Source organism: Ylistrum balloti, unplaced genomic scaffold, assembly GCF_031769215.1.
Source record: "Ylistrum balloti isolate Yb309-2 unplaced genomic scaffold, AGI_CSIRO_Ybal_v1 Utg370662, whole genome shotgun sequence".
NCBI classification, from domain to species: Eukaryota; Metazoa; Mollusca; class Bivalvia; order Pectinida; family Pectinidae; genus Ylistrum; species Ylistrum balloti.
In genome coordinates this window covers 1,753,703-1,771,636 of record NW_026782401.1, presented here as the reverse complement: position 1 = coordinate 1,771,636, position 17,934 = coordinate 1,753,703, and the positions used below count along the sequence as shown (strand labels likewise).

The following is a 17,934-nucleotide window of genomic DNA, read 5'->3' as shown; positions in this document are numbered from 1 at the left end:
TGTTAGAGAAGGAAATAGCGATATTTACACAGGAATAAAGAATAAACATTTCAATATTTACCTGTTTTTCCGGGATTCCGTTTAATCTGCATCCATCTGAATGGTTTATTGGTTAGGCTCTGAGCGGCTGTCGGCTCCGTCTTAATGTGTCCGGAGTTTGGCTGTGACATTGTGGCCCCGTACATATTCGACAAGGAACAGGACCCTAAAGTATCAACACATGACCCAACGTAACTTGTCCGCCCGGGAGAGAGGCTGAGGCCCCCACCCCCTCCTAAATGAGCATCACCGTTCAATGTCAACCCATGATGTCCAGCCATGTAGGGATCCACATTCCCCGGATGGGGCTGAGGTTCGGGAAGTTCGTACCCATGTCTCGGTCCCCGGGGTATCACCGGTGTATTGACGGGGTAGGACAAACCCTGGCTTGTCCCGAGAGACAGGTCAACCCCCGAGATCCCCGGTGGAACGAGGTTTTCCGCTCCGTAGTAATGCTGTCCTGTGTCAATTGACCTGTTATTGATAGTATTATAGCCATATAGTGTGCCAGGTATTTCAGAATTTGTATATCCATTCCCATACGAATGTGAGTCGAGATTGCATATAGTATAGTCGTTATCGGAATTCATAATTCAACAACTGTGTTGCTTTGTCAATGGGGAACACAAATTAGCTGTCGATCGGCAGATAAATCTAAAATAAATGAACCTAAATTACGACTGGAGAATGACAAGATTAGAAAGGCCATGAATAATCACGTGACTACATTCATCCAATCAGGACCAATTTATGTGAGATCAAGAGAAGTCGTCGTGTTGATGGATGGGACAGCGATGCTTCAGGGTTTACTCAAGCGAGACCGAGGCTCCATGGCTGGAGGGTCGAAGCGGCGGTGTGTGCACACTACCTGTATGATGTGACGTAATGGTATATATACTGTTTATATTATATACTAACACGTGTCCGGACTTTCGTGTGTTCCTATGGCAATACGTGGAAATTACTGACAACTAAACTGAATACAAAAGATTACTTCAAAGGTATTTATACTCTTGTGTTATGATTTACAACTGATGTAGGGGGAATGAAGGTAAATACTGACTTTTCGAGGAGACGGAGAGAAGGCCTACACAATATACAATATCTTGTTTTATGCTAGTGGTTTATTTTAGTTTTCACAGTAGGTAATGAAGTCAAGCCAGGCCCAACCAACATAATACAGAAATGTGAATATGTTTTCCATATTTTCAAAACAGCAGGGAAGGATTTCTGCAAAAAATTGATAATGTGAAACATTAGCTAGCGTAAATCAGTGTTACAGCGTGACAGCCAGCTAGATGCTGTGCTGTGGTAACACTAGTAATAGACTGTAAGCGGGACCGGAGCGGCCCGTTCACAACTCAGACTCTCTTGTATTTACGACCAAATTTATTACCTTTTCATGGAGGCAATGAAAACCTTGAGAAACGTTGCTGTACATATATCTTTAAACTTTTTTATTGTTAGACAAGAAAAATCATATGGAATGTCAATTTCCTCTAAAGCTCACAAAACCAGTTATTTCTCTACATGAATAGTCACGTTTTACTTTAATGTCAGGATTTTGAAGTAAAATATTTTTTCTTTTTTATTTCTTTCATAGTTATATCATTTATATTACCTGCTTTGAATAAAACCTTCACCCCTTGAGATTTGTGAGATTTGAAATATTTCATATTTAACGCAAGTTAAAAAGCATTAACTCAAGTACTCTTTATTTATGGATATTTTCAAACTTGATTGAATTAATTTCATTTTTTCAACTGTCAAGAGTTTATTAATGTTAAACTGAATTTAATGTTCTATGTGATAAACACAGAATAGATTTATCAAATATCTCTCATGCACGTGAATTTCATTATTGGAACATAAGATTACTGTCAGGATTATCCTCCTAATAGAAATGATGTGTAATGAGCTTTACTTATGTCACATGTACAAATTCGTGCAGATAAAAATAGAACAATTTGAATTTACAATATTTGAGTGATTATACTAGCAATTTTGTATTAGTTCATTTTAGGGTGCTCTTTTTACTTAGGAAAATTCCCATTTCCTGTTAACTGGATTGATTTTTTTGAAAATGAAATTGATCCCATCATTTTTTTTATTGATGTCGATTAATGTATTTGAAACTATCCCTTGGCATAGAATTGAAACACTGTATACCTTGATGTCAACATTCATTATTTGATGTTATACTGATTGAAATAAACATTTTATGTATCTGAATGTCACCTGTTCTCTTTTCTTTTCGCAGACAGTATTTCAAAACACATAATAGAAATTAATGTTATTGCACGCGAAGTATTTACATAAAAATGAAACATTATACATGAACTTGTGAGAAATCAAATTACATTAAATACAATTATGAATAACATATACAAACCTGATAGTTTAGTAAGAAAAAGTGACGTTTAGAATTACTGTTTTCCCTGTTAACGCATGTAAATGTCATGTTTTGGTAATTAGATCAGCTATTTCTGTAGAATATTTCTTTAAACATATGTAATGATATTAAATAAAGTTTTCAACAACTTTATACACTACAGACATAAAGCTTGGCCGATCTACAATAGTCCATAGAAAGCTACTGCGATAACCTGTTAAAATCAACACTGAAAACATTTCGAAGAATGGAATATGGTATTCAGTTTAATTTGAGCGGAATTCTTTCTGTTAAACAAGTTAAATAGAGGTCTTCAAGTGATTGAATTTGAAGTCAAAGGAATATTTATTACAATTTAAAGAATATCAGATATGTAAACATCTTTATTCCAGACGGACGTTCGATGTTTAAATCATTATAAAGGTGACACTTTTTTATTCATACAAAACATATCAATAAATATGTCGATAGTTATTTCCTGTCATTGCACACGACTGTGCAATCCCCCTTGAGCGAATTCCATATACTTAAACAGTACTGTCTTGAATTCGAAATAGGTATATAGCTTGCAGCACACCATAAACAATATTATCCAAGGTAGATGTGACATAGATATAGGTAGACAAATGGGGGATAATATTCTGATATTCTACGTGTGAATAGTCCTATCATGGTCCTAAATTATTTAGAAAAGATCAATGTAATGATAGCTATATTCTTTGCATTAACTACATACTTTGGTTCATTTCTTCTGGCTATAAAAAAAATCAATTATTTCAATCATTAGCGTTTGATTTGAAATTGATTGTTTTCGTAACATTGATAAATTCCATGAAAAATCATTTTCAATTCAAAATTTATTTTGTAAAAAAGGAATACTTATATTGAAAAATTGTTTTAATATGCTATAATATTTTTTAACTACTTACATTAATAGGTATGATGCATACCGAGACCAGAAAAAGAACAAACATGCTGCTAGTGATTATAGACACGGCATTCTTCAACATACATAGATAAATACTAACCAACATGACAAAATCTTTATCGATTGAGTTAGAATATGATCTACGGATTTTGCTTCTGATGTGATCAGTTATATCGAATGTTTCCATATTTTGTCTTTAGCATTGATCTCTTTATATGAATTTGATAGAAACTTTGTAATAAATCGATCATTGGAGTAAAGTGATATATTTTTTTTTCGATTTATGGACACTGAAAAAAGTAACAGGGTGTGAGAATATTGATATATGTTACTACATCATTCTCAGATCATAACATTTCTGAGTAATGTTTGATAGTGATGATTACACACACGAGGCCAACAATTATTTCAACAACTGTGCCAATATTTTTATTGGTGACGTTTGAAATCATACAGTTACATTATTTCCCTAATTCATTTCATTGCTACTCATATAACACTACAATATAATGAAGTAGCGTTGATGTTATGATGTATAACACTTGTTGTGTTAGAGCGAGCTTATTTTCGTACAGGAAAAGTAAAAGATATGTTCAATCTACGATTCTATTGTCGTTTTCTTGTGTTTGTTTTGATGAGTTGTGATTGTATAGGAAATAAACATATACCTGACCACATTAGGAGTCAAAATAGATTAGTAGGCAAAGTTTATGGTCACGACACACTCGCCAGTCCACAACACCACGCACATGTTCATATTGACCTGGTATGTTGTTTCATATCCTGTTGACGTCAAATCCAAACACAAAATATCCAAACACTTGGTGTTCCTCATAGGAGTGTAAGAAAGGAAGTTCATTACTATTAGTATAAACAATACATTTGTAGATATGAAGTCACATTTATTAGATATTGACAATCGTTCACGGAAATTGTCTGAGAGAAAAGGTCATGAAAACTTTAAGCCTTTTACTTATTGGTTATCAGTTTATACCACGATGATAAAATAAGTATCGATTATTGATTTTCCCTGATCTCTGTACCTTAATGTTAGTGAGATTAGCATTTACTATAAGAAAAAAACATCTCTAGTTAAGTAACAGGAAATATATTACCATGAAATTGTGTTTACCTGGTTATTAAAAAAAAAAAAACAGAAAAGACCGTGATAAGCCAGATACAAGGATAAACGAGGCATCGACAGCTAGTATTTAGAAGAAATAGAGAATGTAAATATTATGAAAATTATTCAACAAAAGATGTCTCCGACAACGACCTCCGTGACGTACAACAGGAGACAAGCGTGATGTGTGGGCTGCTTTATTATCATATATAGAAAATGTTTACAACATTTCAGAATCAAGGGGAAAGTGCTGCCTTATAAGTTGCGTGTTAAATACTGCTAGGGTGTGATATATCCCGGGAAATTGGGTAGGGTAATAGTAGAGACGGGAAAGTTGTCTGTCACTTACTATTTGATAAAAACACATTCAGGGACTGTGTGTAGAGAGATGACGGTAAGATGTGTGTTATATACTGTGTAAGGATATAACACATTCAGGGACTGTGTGTAGAAAGATGACGGTAAGATGTGTGTTATATACTGTGTAAGGATATAACACATTCAGGGACTGTGTGTAGAAAGATGACGGTAAGATGTGTGTTATATACTGTGTAAGGATATAATACAGTCAGGGACTGTGTGTAGACTGATGACGAGTAAGATGTGTGTTATGTACTGTGTAAGGATATAACACATTCAGGGACTGTGTGTAGAGAGATGACGGTAAGATGTGTGTTATATACTGTGTGTAGAGTGATGACGGGTGAGATGTGTGTTATATACTGTGTTAAGATTTAACACATTCAGGGACTGTGTGTAGAGAGATGACGGTAAGATGTGTGTTATATACTGTGTGTAGAGTGATGACGATATACTGTGTTAAGATTTAACACATTCAGGGACTGTGTGTAGAGAGATGACGGTAAGATGTGTGTTATATACTGTGTTAAGATATAACACATTCAGGGACAGTGTGTAGAGTGATGACGGGTAAGATGTGTGTTATATACTGAGTAATGATATAACACATTCAGGGACTGTGTGTAGAGAGATGACGGGTAAGATGTGTGTTATATACTGAGTAATGATATAACACATTCAGGGACTGTGTGTAGAGAGATGACGGTAAGATGTGTGTTATATAGTGTGTACGAATGTAACACATTCATGGACTGTGTGTAGAGAGATGACGTGTAAGATGTGTGTTATATATACTGTGTAAGGATATAACACATTCAGGGTCTGTGTGTGGACTGATGACGAGTAAGATGTGTGTTGTAAACTGTGTAAGGATATAACATATTCAGGGACTGTATGTCGAGAGATGACGGATGAGATGTGTGTTATATACTGTCTTAAGATTTAACACATTCAGGGACTGTGTGTAGAGGGATGACGATAAGATGTGTGTTGTAAACTGTGTAATGATATAACATATTCAGGGACTGTGTGTAGAGAGATGACGAGTAAGATGTGTGTTATGTACTGTGTAAGGATATAACACATCCGGGGACTGTGTGTAGAGAGATGACGGGTGAGATGTGTGTTATATATACTGTGTAAGGATATAACACATCCGGGGACTGTTTGTAGAGAGATGACGAGTAGGATGTGTGTTGTATACTGTGTAAGGATATAACACATTCAGGGACTGTGTGTAGAGAGATGACAAGTAAGATGTGTGTTATATACTTTGTAATAATATAACACATTCAGGGACTGTGTGTATTGAGATGACGGTAAGATGTGTGTTATATAGTGTGTACGAATGTGACACATTCATGGACTGTGTGTAGAGAGATGGCGAGTAAGATGTGTGTTATATACTGTGTAAGGATATAACACATCCGGGGACTGTGTGTAGAGAGATGACGGGTATGATGTTTGTTATATACTGTGTAATAATATAACACATTTAGGGACAGTGTGTAGAGAGATGACGGTAAGATGTGTGTTATATACTGTGTAAGGACATAACATAGTCGTTCTGTGTAAACATATTCTGTGATGTTATGTTGTTTGACGAATAAGCTATGTGTCACGTTTTATGTTAGGATAAAAAAAATGTCTGGTCAGGCATTACCGTTACCCTCCACACCATCCCGAAATGTGTTTTATCTTTGCACGTTATGTAAAACAGCTTACCCGTCAAACAGTTTTACCCTACACACAGCCACGAAGTGTGTTTTATCCTAACATAGTATGTGACACATAGCTTACCCGTCAAACAGTCTTACTCAGCACAGCATCATAGAATGTGTTTTATCCCAACATAGTATGTTACTCATAGCTTACCCGTCAAACAGTTTTACTCAACACAACATACAGAATGTGTTTAAGCTGTCACATACTATGTTAGGATAAAACACATTCTGTGATGTTGTGTTGAGTAAGACAGTTTGACGGGTAAGCTAAGTGTCACATACTTTGTTAGGATAAAACACGTTATTTGATGTTGTGTTGAGTAAAATTGTGTGACGGGTAAGCTGTGTTACATAACGTGCAAAGATAAAACACATTGCGGGAGGATGTGGAGGGTAACGGTAATGAATGACCAGCCGTGTGTTTGATGTGGCGTGTTATTGTACAGGCATGTAACACATTTACAGATGATGCTTGGAATTCAACTGGTGAATGCCTACTTTCCGCATGTTGTGTTACATGTAATATAGTGTCTTACTATGAAACACCAGTCATGATGGTGTATGAGACGAGAGTTCTGAAGATCTAGCTGTGTGATGTATTATGTTATAAAATCCATTAAACACATGCAGAGTTGACGTGTTTGAGAATTTTTGTGTCACATGAGAGTGGTAAGTGGCTCAGACGGGTGTGATATATGGAGTCAGTATACAGCACATATCACGTACACCACAAACAAATAAAAGATAGGTTTCATCACATGAAACGAACTTATCAGCGGCCAAGCTTGAAGCCATCTTGGGTCTAAATCTATGGTCGTTATTGTGACGTCACACTGTAATATGCGAGTATGTGACGTCATTTCTGTATTTGCAAAATGTAATTGAACATGAGAAGAGCGCAATATAGAAATATGTATCTTCAATGTACAACATGACGATAACGTGGAAAAGTTTGTGTGACATATTTAGTCGGTATATTTTCCTCAGTAGTGTGTGAGATGAGAGTGATAGGGGTCTAGTTGGCGAGACACCTGATGCTAGTATACGACACATTTCTGGAGGGTGTGTATGGTGAGATTGGCGAGGGCTATCTGTGAGGGACATACTGTTATCATGTAACACAATAAGGGGTGGTGTGTGGGATGAGTGTGATGAGGGTCCAGTTGTCGAGACACCTGATGCTAGTGGTGTGTATGGTGAGATTGAGAGCTGAGGGACATACTGTTATCATGTAACACCTTACGGGGTGGTGTGTGGGACGAGAGTGATGGAGGTCTAGTAGTATTTTACACGTACATATTGTGCTAGTTAACATATGTGGATGGTGTGTGGGATGAGGTTTGTGAGGGTCTAGCTGTGTATGCCATTTTATGTCTGTGTGTAACACATTCAGAAATGGTAGGTGGGATGAAAGTGATGGGTTCCTAGCTGTGGGATCACAAAACATTACACGATGTGCGCACGATGTGTGCACGATAAGACAACCAGGCGAAATAAGCTATCGCACATCTGTACGCACGTCATGCGGGTCTGTCGCACGTCGTGTGCGATTCCGTTATGGTTCGATAAATAATTAGAAATGATTTAAAGATAAATGTGATATAGAGTGTTATTTTCTAAAAATGTTAGAGTTCAAGTTTCCTAATTTAGCCAAACATTTACAGGTCGGACACATGTAGATCTATCAGATACACAATGAATTGTTTTATACATGTTAAAATCACTTTTATAATACATCAATCAATTTTAGTACGCCTGTGATCGATTTTAGTCACAACTACTCGAGTTTTCGTTTAATTTTCCAAAAATGAATTTTAATATTAGACAAACATTTTTACTACACCGCACAAAATGTACGATCCTATCACACAGTTTGCGATAGGTAGTGTATAATGCGAGTGTGCGCACGATATGTACACGATGTGTGCACAAATGCCTTTTGATGGGTTTTGCGTTTCCACATCTGTAGTATACGAACTGTTCCTGGATGGTGTGTAGGATGAGGTTTGTGAGAGTCTACCTGTGTATAACATTGTATGTCTGTGTATAACACATTCAGACATTACGTTAAAGACGAGACTGCTTTAGGTCTAGTTCTTAATGACACAATACTATACACTTCTGGATTGTGGGAAAGAGAAGTGAGAGCTAGCTCTACTGTTAGAATAGGGAGTGATAGGGGTCTAGCTGTGTGAGATATACTGTGTTTCCATAGTAAGTTATTATATCTGGAATGTTGTGTGCAATTATATGGAAGCCTAGCAGTGCATACCACACTCTACGGTAGTTTAATGTACTGCGCATGCTGGGATTAGTGTAGCTAGCACTAAGTGACGTCACAGCTTTTTGTGACACAGGCAATATTTTGGGATGACATTGATGAGCGAGGATGACGGCGGGCTTCCCGTACATTGCTTTCTCTGTTGGTTTAAGATGAAAGTTGTGAAGTGCCGCCACCTGTGTCTGAAATACGTTTAACCAATGAATAGAGTTTATACATGTTCATTTCAAATAGGGGGACATTTGTGTATGTTTGCCTGTCTCATTATGAAATAGATTAGTGTTCAGGCGTGGCCTCAATAACATGTGATATAATAAATAGAGGGAGGGGATGGGGTTGTTAAAATGGTCACTGTGTGTTTATATTTTGTCATCAAGGAATACGACGCCCGCTCTTCTGGGACCTATTTCAAAAATCTTTTTTTTATCAACTATCAATCGTTTTCCACCTTTCTTATCGAGAATCTTAACCCGACTACTGTACTCTATTATACATAAACATGTATGTAAAAACAACTTTTCCAGTCAACCTCAGTTGGACCGATTAGTGGTACACGATTGGTCAGAGAGAGGAGACAATTAAACACTTAACTACTTCCTACATATGTATCATACACGACGTCTCTACATCGGACGAAACGACGGGTGTTATTACACACTTATAATGTATATGTTAAATCGAAATGATCGTGTTATTGAGTGTGACCATGTGATATTGTTGTGTATTAAGGTTTTATATGTTAACACGAGATTGTGGTGTTATTGAGTGAATATCGTCATGTGATATTGTTGTGTATAATGTCATATGTCATGTTTTACATGTTAACATGAAATTGTCGTGTTATTGAGTGAATATGACCTTGTGATATTGTTGTGTATTATGTCATATGTCATGTTTTACATGTTAACATGAAATTGTCGTGTTATTGAGTGAATGTGACCTTGTGATATTGTTGTGTATTAAGGTTTTACATGTTAACACGAGATTGTCGTGTTATTGAATGTGACCTTGTGATATTGTTGTGTATTAAGGTTTACATGTTAACACAAGATTGTCGTGTCCCGTAGACACTTATGAGATTATACAACCAATATTTTATCAATGGCTATACAATGTCAGTGTTAGTAGTTGGTGAATTTAAAACAACTTAGTCTCGTTATATTAACCTCATGAGAATTGGAAAGTAATGTAACATCTTTATCAACACTTCATTATAAAGAGTTAGTGTACAATAAAAACCAGGCACTTGGTACATAACAGATCTGTAAAAGGTTTCTTTTATTGCCAGCAAGTCCAACACCAATCATCAATACCACAATGTCTACCTCAGCTAAAATGTGCATGTCAGTCACAAAGGCGATTGGGGTTCGCGTTAATTAGTAAATTAGAAAGATTAGAACCAATGCCGATTTTCACATCATAAGATAAATCGTACAAATGCATTATAAAATTCAGGACAAGATATAACTATATCGTATATATCTTTATCTGTTTCTAATTTTCCTCTTCTTTAAAACTTTGAAACGTATTTCAATAGATGTAAAAAAAATCTGACCTTTAGTCACAAGTCATAATCTCACATGGTGCAGACCTCACATGGCCTAGATCTAGACCTAATTCCTGATTACACAGAAAAACAATTTCAAAGTTTAAAGGATAAATTCTTTTCTCATCAGAAGGCGCGATGTAGAAGGTTTACTTTAGAAAACATCATAATTTCTCTTCGGATAGACCAACTTCGTAATTATTTTTACCATACAGATCCAATTGTTTAGTAAGGTCGTCAGCTTTAATCGTGATCATAACGACGCTTAAACTTTCATTTAGTGTCAAGCGTGTGATTGACATTCCTTACCATTGTTCCATCTAATCCTTTTATCTCACGATCCGGGAACGAAAATTTGATACTGATATAAAATTACGTATTAACTTACAAATGCACTTATGAGTACATTATTTACAACAACGATAAATCTACAAACTCAATCTTTAAATAGACAATGACGATTTTGTCGATTTGGGTCTAAAGGTCTTGTAGCAGCTGGTGTCCAACACGTGACGTCACGCTGACATGTCATTGTTTGGACATGGGACCAGATTCTCCTTTTGTCCGTGCTGAAGTGACCCCAGAAATATCAGCGCAGGTGCAACACAGAATGCAGTAAGTACCGCTTTGCTAAACTGTTTTGCTTCAGTCAGAGGTAATTGCCGATAACCTTCTTGGCGTGGTTGAAGGTCAAAAGCAATGTTTCGCCAATCAGGGTAAATATGAAATAAAATCGATTTTCGAAAACAAATAAATAAACAAATAGATACATAAATAAATAAAACAAAAAGTAGCTAACTAAATGATTTACTTCACAACTGTGCAAGGAGTTCGAACATAGGCATCTCTCATAATGCAGCATTATGTAGGTGTTTGCTTATCGGAATCTTTGGCTCTTTCATCAATCGGTTACTGGAAAATTAAGCAGTTTACAAAATTATTTCCAGATTAAATATAATTTCTCTAAAATCTCAGAAACTTAGTGGTTGGTTGGTTCATTAAAGGTTTTTCTTGAATCCTCCTGTTGCTTGGCAACGTCTCACCAACAAAGGTCCGTGTTCTAGCAACGTGTCCTAAAAAGACTGCACCAAAATAAGTGTTTGAAATGATCTTAATATTTGAAAAATGTATGAAAACACCACGAAAGACAGCCGATACATCGGTCTCTCCAATTAGTCTAGTAAAGGTTGCAATAGTGATAAGTTTCGAACAAATACAGATGTTTAAAAATCTTCCGAATGGTATTTCGGACCATTTCTTCAGTTTTTATCAAACAACCAGTCGAAACGTCATACACGTATCTCTTGCTGGTTGTGTTATAAGCACTTCTATTCTACCGCATTTGTAATTGTATATTTAAAACAGTGAACATGTCAAGGAGATGGAACAGATTTGTGAAATGTGTGACGATTACACGTACAGGAACATATTTACAGTTTACTTCCGTTCTACGAGGCGCCTCCATCAATGAATCTTGATGATATGAAGTGATATGATATAGTTTTTCCAATGACAATGTAGATTAATCACTTGGGGCAGTCAAACAACATTATTATCATAATCGAATGCTATTTGAGACAGAGGCATCAAACTGGCGTTTCCATTTAACATACGATGTATAAATGAAGTTGAACTGAATTCAGATTTTTGAGATCATATCTTATTCTTACCGGTTTGTTTTTGTGAAACCAGTCTTTGCAACATTTCAAAAAGTCTGAATCGTCAACAGAAAAAGCGCCCAATTAAAACAACAACAACAAAAAAAACCGGAGCAAATATATTATGAAAATATAATACTGTTTTATAGCGCCAATAGGAGCAGTTAACTATTATTTTACCTGTACCCGAAAATCTTTGATGTTGAAGATGGGTTCATAACAGTTGACTCGAAATTAAACAGAAATGCGATCGACTACTTTATAAATCAATCTCAGGATTATGTTAATTATAATAAGATATTTCTATCTCTTTCCACGTGGATGTATCTACATATTAAATTTATTATTTGTAAATCAAAATAGAATTAGTACAGCCAAAGTACAAAGGAAAAATTCCTGAATCATACGTTTTGCTGGTGAACTTAAAAAAAACCAATTGTAGAAGAACCAGTCTTGTTTCTAATGGGACTCTGTGCTCGTACCATGCACGTGCGACGGTGCTCTGAGTCAGTGACACCAGACCTTGCGCGGACACGTGCAACCCTATTGTTCAGAGAAAGTTGCCTAACGAGTGTCAACACACTCGACACGTAATTAGAAGAGGACTTGAAGTGAGCTGCCTGGCCGGTTTAATCTGTAAATTGGAACATTCGTCAGGTTATATGAGCAGTTTTTTCACGACTTGGCAAACGGCAGGCGACGTCTAGTCTTAGTAATTGGTGGTGAAAGTGAAGGTCACAGTACCAAGTATATCCTTACAACGTTATCATCTCTGGAATTTCAGACAATTATATTTTTTCTAGCTAGAGAATACGTCAATACAGCATTTTATGTCAAATATCATTTGTTCAAACTTTGAGTTCGTAAAGAACGTTCCAATAACTTATTCAAAGGCATTTTGTTTTACATTTGGTTACATTGTATATACATTGTTTTACATTGTATATACCTTGTTTTACATCATAAAGTTTTGTCTTAACGTTCTGCTTCTTCACGATGTCTATATAATACACCATACATGATAACAGACTTGTATTTATAGCGGTATGTACACTGCAAACATTTACATAGAATATGTAGTGGTCTATATATTCTTGAATAAGCCAATTAATGTTTGTTTTTCACTATAATCTCAAGAGCGAGCGCAGAAGATCAAAAAAATTAGATAAGAGAATCACAAATATGTTACATTTAGTTAATTTCCATGAAATAAACTATTTGTTCGCATGTCTCTACTGGAATCTAAAAAATCGAAATTTGAGCTCAATTTTATGATGATCGCTTTATAATTGAAATGTCGTTTGATGATATCTTCCATGTTTGATTTTTTAAGGACTAGATCTGGAAATGTAAGGACATTATTCGATCACGTTTACATGACCGTATGAACACACTACATGGTATGTTTATTAGGTACAATACACTGTCTGGTGACATAAGTATATACACGGTATGTTTATCAGGTGACATAAGTATATACACGGTATGTATATCAGGTGACATAAGTATATACACGGTATGTTTATCAGGTACAATACACTGCCTGGTGACATAAGTATATACATGGTATGCTTATCAGGTGACATAAGTATATACGCGGTATGTATATCAGGTGACATAAGTATATACGCGGTATGTATATCAGGTGACATAAGTATATACGCGGTATGTATATCAGGTGACATAAGTATATACATGGTATGCTTATCAGGTGACATAAGTATATACGCGGTATGTATATCAGGTGACATAAGTATATACACGGTATGTATATCAGGTGACATAAGTATATACACGGTATGTATATCAGGTGACATAAGTATATACACGGTATGTTTTTCTGGTGACATAAGTATAACCACAGTATGTTTATCAGGTGACATAAGTATATACACGGTATGTATATCAGGTGACATAAGTATATACACGGTATGTTTATCAGGTGACAGAAGTATATACACGGTATGTTTATCAGGTGACATAAGTATATACACGGTATGTTTATCTGGTGACATAGGTATATACACGGTGTGTTTATCAGGTGACATAAGTATATACACGGTATGTTTATCTGGTGACATAAGTTTATACACAGTATGTTTATCAGGTACAATGTCTGGTGACATAAGTATATGCAGGGTATGTATATCAGGTGACATAAGTATGTACACGGTATGTATATCAGGTGACATAAGTATATACACGGTATGTTTATCCGGTGACATAAGTATATACACAGTATGTTTATCAGGTACAATGTCTGGTGACATAAGTATATACTCAGTATGTTTATCAGGTACAATACACTGTCTAGTGACATAAGTATATGCAGGGTATGTATATCAGGTGACATAAGTATGTACACGGTATGTTTATCAGATGACATAAGTATGTACACGGTATGTATATCAGGTGACATGAGTATATACACGGTATGTATATCAGGTGACATAAGTATATACACAGTATGTTTATCAGGCACAATACACTGTCTAGTGATATAAGTATATACACGGTATGTATATCAGGTGACATAAGTATATACACGGTATATTTATCAGGTGACATAAGTATATACACAGTATGTTTATCAGGTACAATACACTGTCTAGTGATATAAGTACATACACGGTATGTTTATCAGGTGACATAAGTATATACACGGTATGTTTATCAGGTGACATAAGTATATACACAGTATGTTTATCAGGTACAATACACTGTCTAGTGATATAAGTATATACACGGTATGTATATCAGGTGACATAAGTATATACACGGTATGTTTATCAGGTACAATACACTGTCTAGTGATATAAGTATATACACGGTATGTTTATCAGGTGACATAAGTATGTACACAGTATGTATATCAGGTGACATAAGTATATTCACGGTATGTATATCAGGTACAATGTCTGGTGACATAAGTATATACACGGTATGTATATCAGGTACAATGTCTGGTGACATAAGTATATGCAGGGTATGTATATCAGGTGACATAAGTATATACACGGTATGTTTATCAGGTACAATATACTGTCTGGTGACATAAGTATATACACGGTATGTTTATCAGGTGATATAAGTATATACACGATATGTTTATCAGGTACAATACACTGTCTGGTGACATAAGTATATACACGGTATGTTTATTAGGTACAATACACTGTCTGGTGACATAAGTATATACACGGTATGTTTATCAGGTGACATAAGTATATACACGATGTGTTTATCAGGTACAATACACTGTCTGGTGACATAAGTATATACACGGTATGTTTATCAGGTGACATAAGTATATACACGGTATGTTTATCAGGCGACATAAGTATATACACGGTATGTTAATCAGGTACAATACACTGTCTAGTGACATAAGTATATACACGGTATGTTTATCAGGTACAACGGTATGTTTATCAGGTACAATACACTGTCTAGTGACATAAGTCGAACAGATATATTAGATATGGGAGAAGGGCAAACGTACACCAATATCCTCTCACGACACAATTTGCTCATTAAGGTTAAAACGGTACTTCATTTTTGAATTAAAAAAAATCGACGTATTCTAGTTAATGTTTTAATTTGATTGTCTTACGTTCACCAAAACGGACGAATAACGCTAATCAAATCACGTGCATTTAGATAATTATGGTTTATTTTTAAATTTTTATTTGTTAGGAGTTCTAGATAAAACAATGTATGTAGGTAAAATCTAACGAAATATGATGACGATATGCTTAAGTTTGCAATAGAAAAGTAAAGGATATCATAGGTATGTCCAACTGAGTGAATGGAGGATAGCGAACAAATACAGCACATGATACAGTTTATTACGGTAAACTGTGCTCATTGGATCAATGTGGCCCTTAGTTATTTTCGACTTTTCAGCAAACCAGTAATGAGATTCATACGCTGTGAAAATTAGTTAACGATGTGAAGGTTTTGGGGATGACGGCATTTGATCTGTCGGGTTAGCCAAACGTTGGGCGGGTACATTCTCCGGAAAAAAGAATTTTTTCCTCCAATTTTTGGTTTCATTTAGCTGGATGGGAGTTGGCGAGGTTGGGTTTGGTTAATATCTTTTTAGGAAATTTTGAAAATATTATTCTGTGAAAGTTAGACGTTTAAGAATAATTACAGTATTTTCATATTTGTCATCAATGAAATAATTGATGTAGCGTTTCAGTATCGGTTACACACGATAGAGGCGATGATGGATAGCATGGTCACGTGACTGTTGGAAGGTCAGTTGACACCAAAGGCATTGTGATCAATAGGTCATTCACACCTTTGATAGTGATGTTGGTCAAGCATCTCCGGACACGAATAATAAACATCACACGTTCAGAAGGTTCGTCTTTGTGACTTTAGACGAGGGACAGTGTCCGTTTCAATGAAAAATTATAACGTTTTAGCGTTGTGTGTCCTTCACTGGTCATCTGTCAAAGGCGAGTCTAAAGTACACGCTATATGTATGTGTAGGTGTATTTGTTATTATGAAGTCCGATTCTAATACCGGTTCTAATACCAAAGGTATGGACATTGACATTTATCGAGCCTATGAATCAGTGTTAAGAACATATATTAGATCACAACAAGAGATTATCTGTATGTGGGTTCACACTGTTTCGTCTATGACATCAAGGCGTCACATATCCCTAATGTTGTATTGTAACAATAGGAAAACATAACAGTCAACACTTTAATTCATAAATTTATAAAAAGATATTTACATATGTTCATCGTCCTTCCTTTTGTAGAAATACTACATGGCCATTGTAGTGATGTCGCTATGACTGCAACTGGTCTCCCACTTTTTTGTGACATCATCACCATGCTTTTGACAGACGTTCTATGTCTCGCCTGTTCCCATCACTGTATAAAATGGAATTTTTCGTTCAATATCACAGGATACCAAATTACTATTATCCAACATAAGGTTGGTAATGTTAATGTTATTCATAAAGCAAGTTTTTTATTTTAATTATTGTCGATACAATTTAATAGAAATCCTTCTGGAAACATGGCCATGACACCCTTGCTGATTTCACGCGAATGGCTAATAGATCACTTGCAATCATTTCGGCTATATTTACACCTTAATGTTAATATAAATTGCGAAACACTGTACCAAACAGTTCGATCTGTTTTAGAAATGTTTCTAAACTTGATATTTAAGGATTTTTTTGATACATTGAAAAATGTTTTATTTTTATTCAAATGAAATATCTAGGTTTCCCTTTTCTGATCAACATGATGCTAGTGACTTCACGGGTGGGCTAAGTGAGACGTCGAAGGTGTGCTATATAAGTTTCGGAACACACAACGAATGCCTTGTATATCTACCCCACATAATGCAACTAGATGAGGGTGGCACAAACTAATAGATCGGGATTTGGAACAATCTTGCTTTTAACTTAAATGCTTGTCTCTACCCGAACCGATAAATATCTATGGGTCATTAAAATGACATTAGAAAAATACACGAATGTGTTTGTTATCCAAAGTACAAAGTTAACGTGTCAGCCACACGCTTGCTTCCTGGATAGCAGCAATGCCAAATATGACATTGCATTCGCAACAGATATCGTATCTACATTTGGATCTATGCGGCGCTTGAATGGATATTTGAGTACTTCCGGTTTTGTAAGCATTATATTGGATGGAAACTTTACATTCATAACCTGTTTCGAGGCTTGTGCTGGCAGATTCCTCTATTACGTTAATGCATATTGAATGCTTTTAGGATAAGAAAACTTGCAGGAACGCATCAGAGATTTATAGATATGCTGCTCTGCTATGTTGCCGACAAGACGCTACAGCTGTTTCTGATTGCAAACTAATTCCAAGTAATCATTGATTACT

At 35.7% G+C, this 17,934-nt stretch overlaps 1 protein-coding gene across 1 annotated transcript in view; it reads right to left on the bottom strand.

Moving 5' to 3' along the window:
- The window catches only part of LOC132557365 (homeobox protein Hox-A1-like), a 30,929-nt gene extending 30,300 nt beyond the window's left edge, over nt 1–629 (bottom strand). The window contains exon 1 of the mRNA XM_060221856.1: nt 62–629. Within this exon, the coding sequence (XP_060077839.1) occupies nt 62–629 (568 nt within the window). The remainder of the gene's footprint in view (nt 1–61) is intronic.
- Between the last annotated feature and the right edge of the window lie 17,305 nt (nt 630–17,934).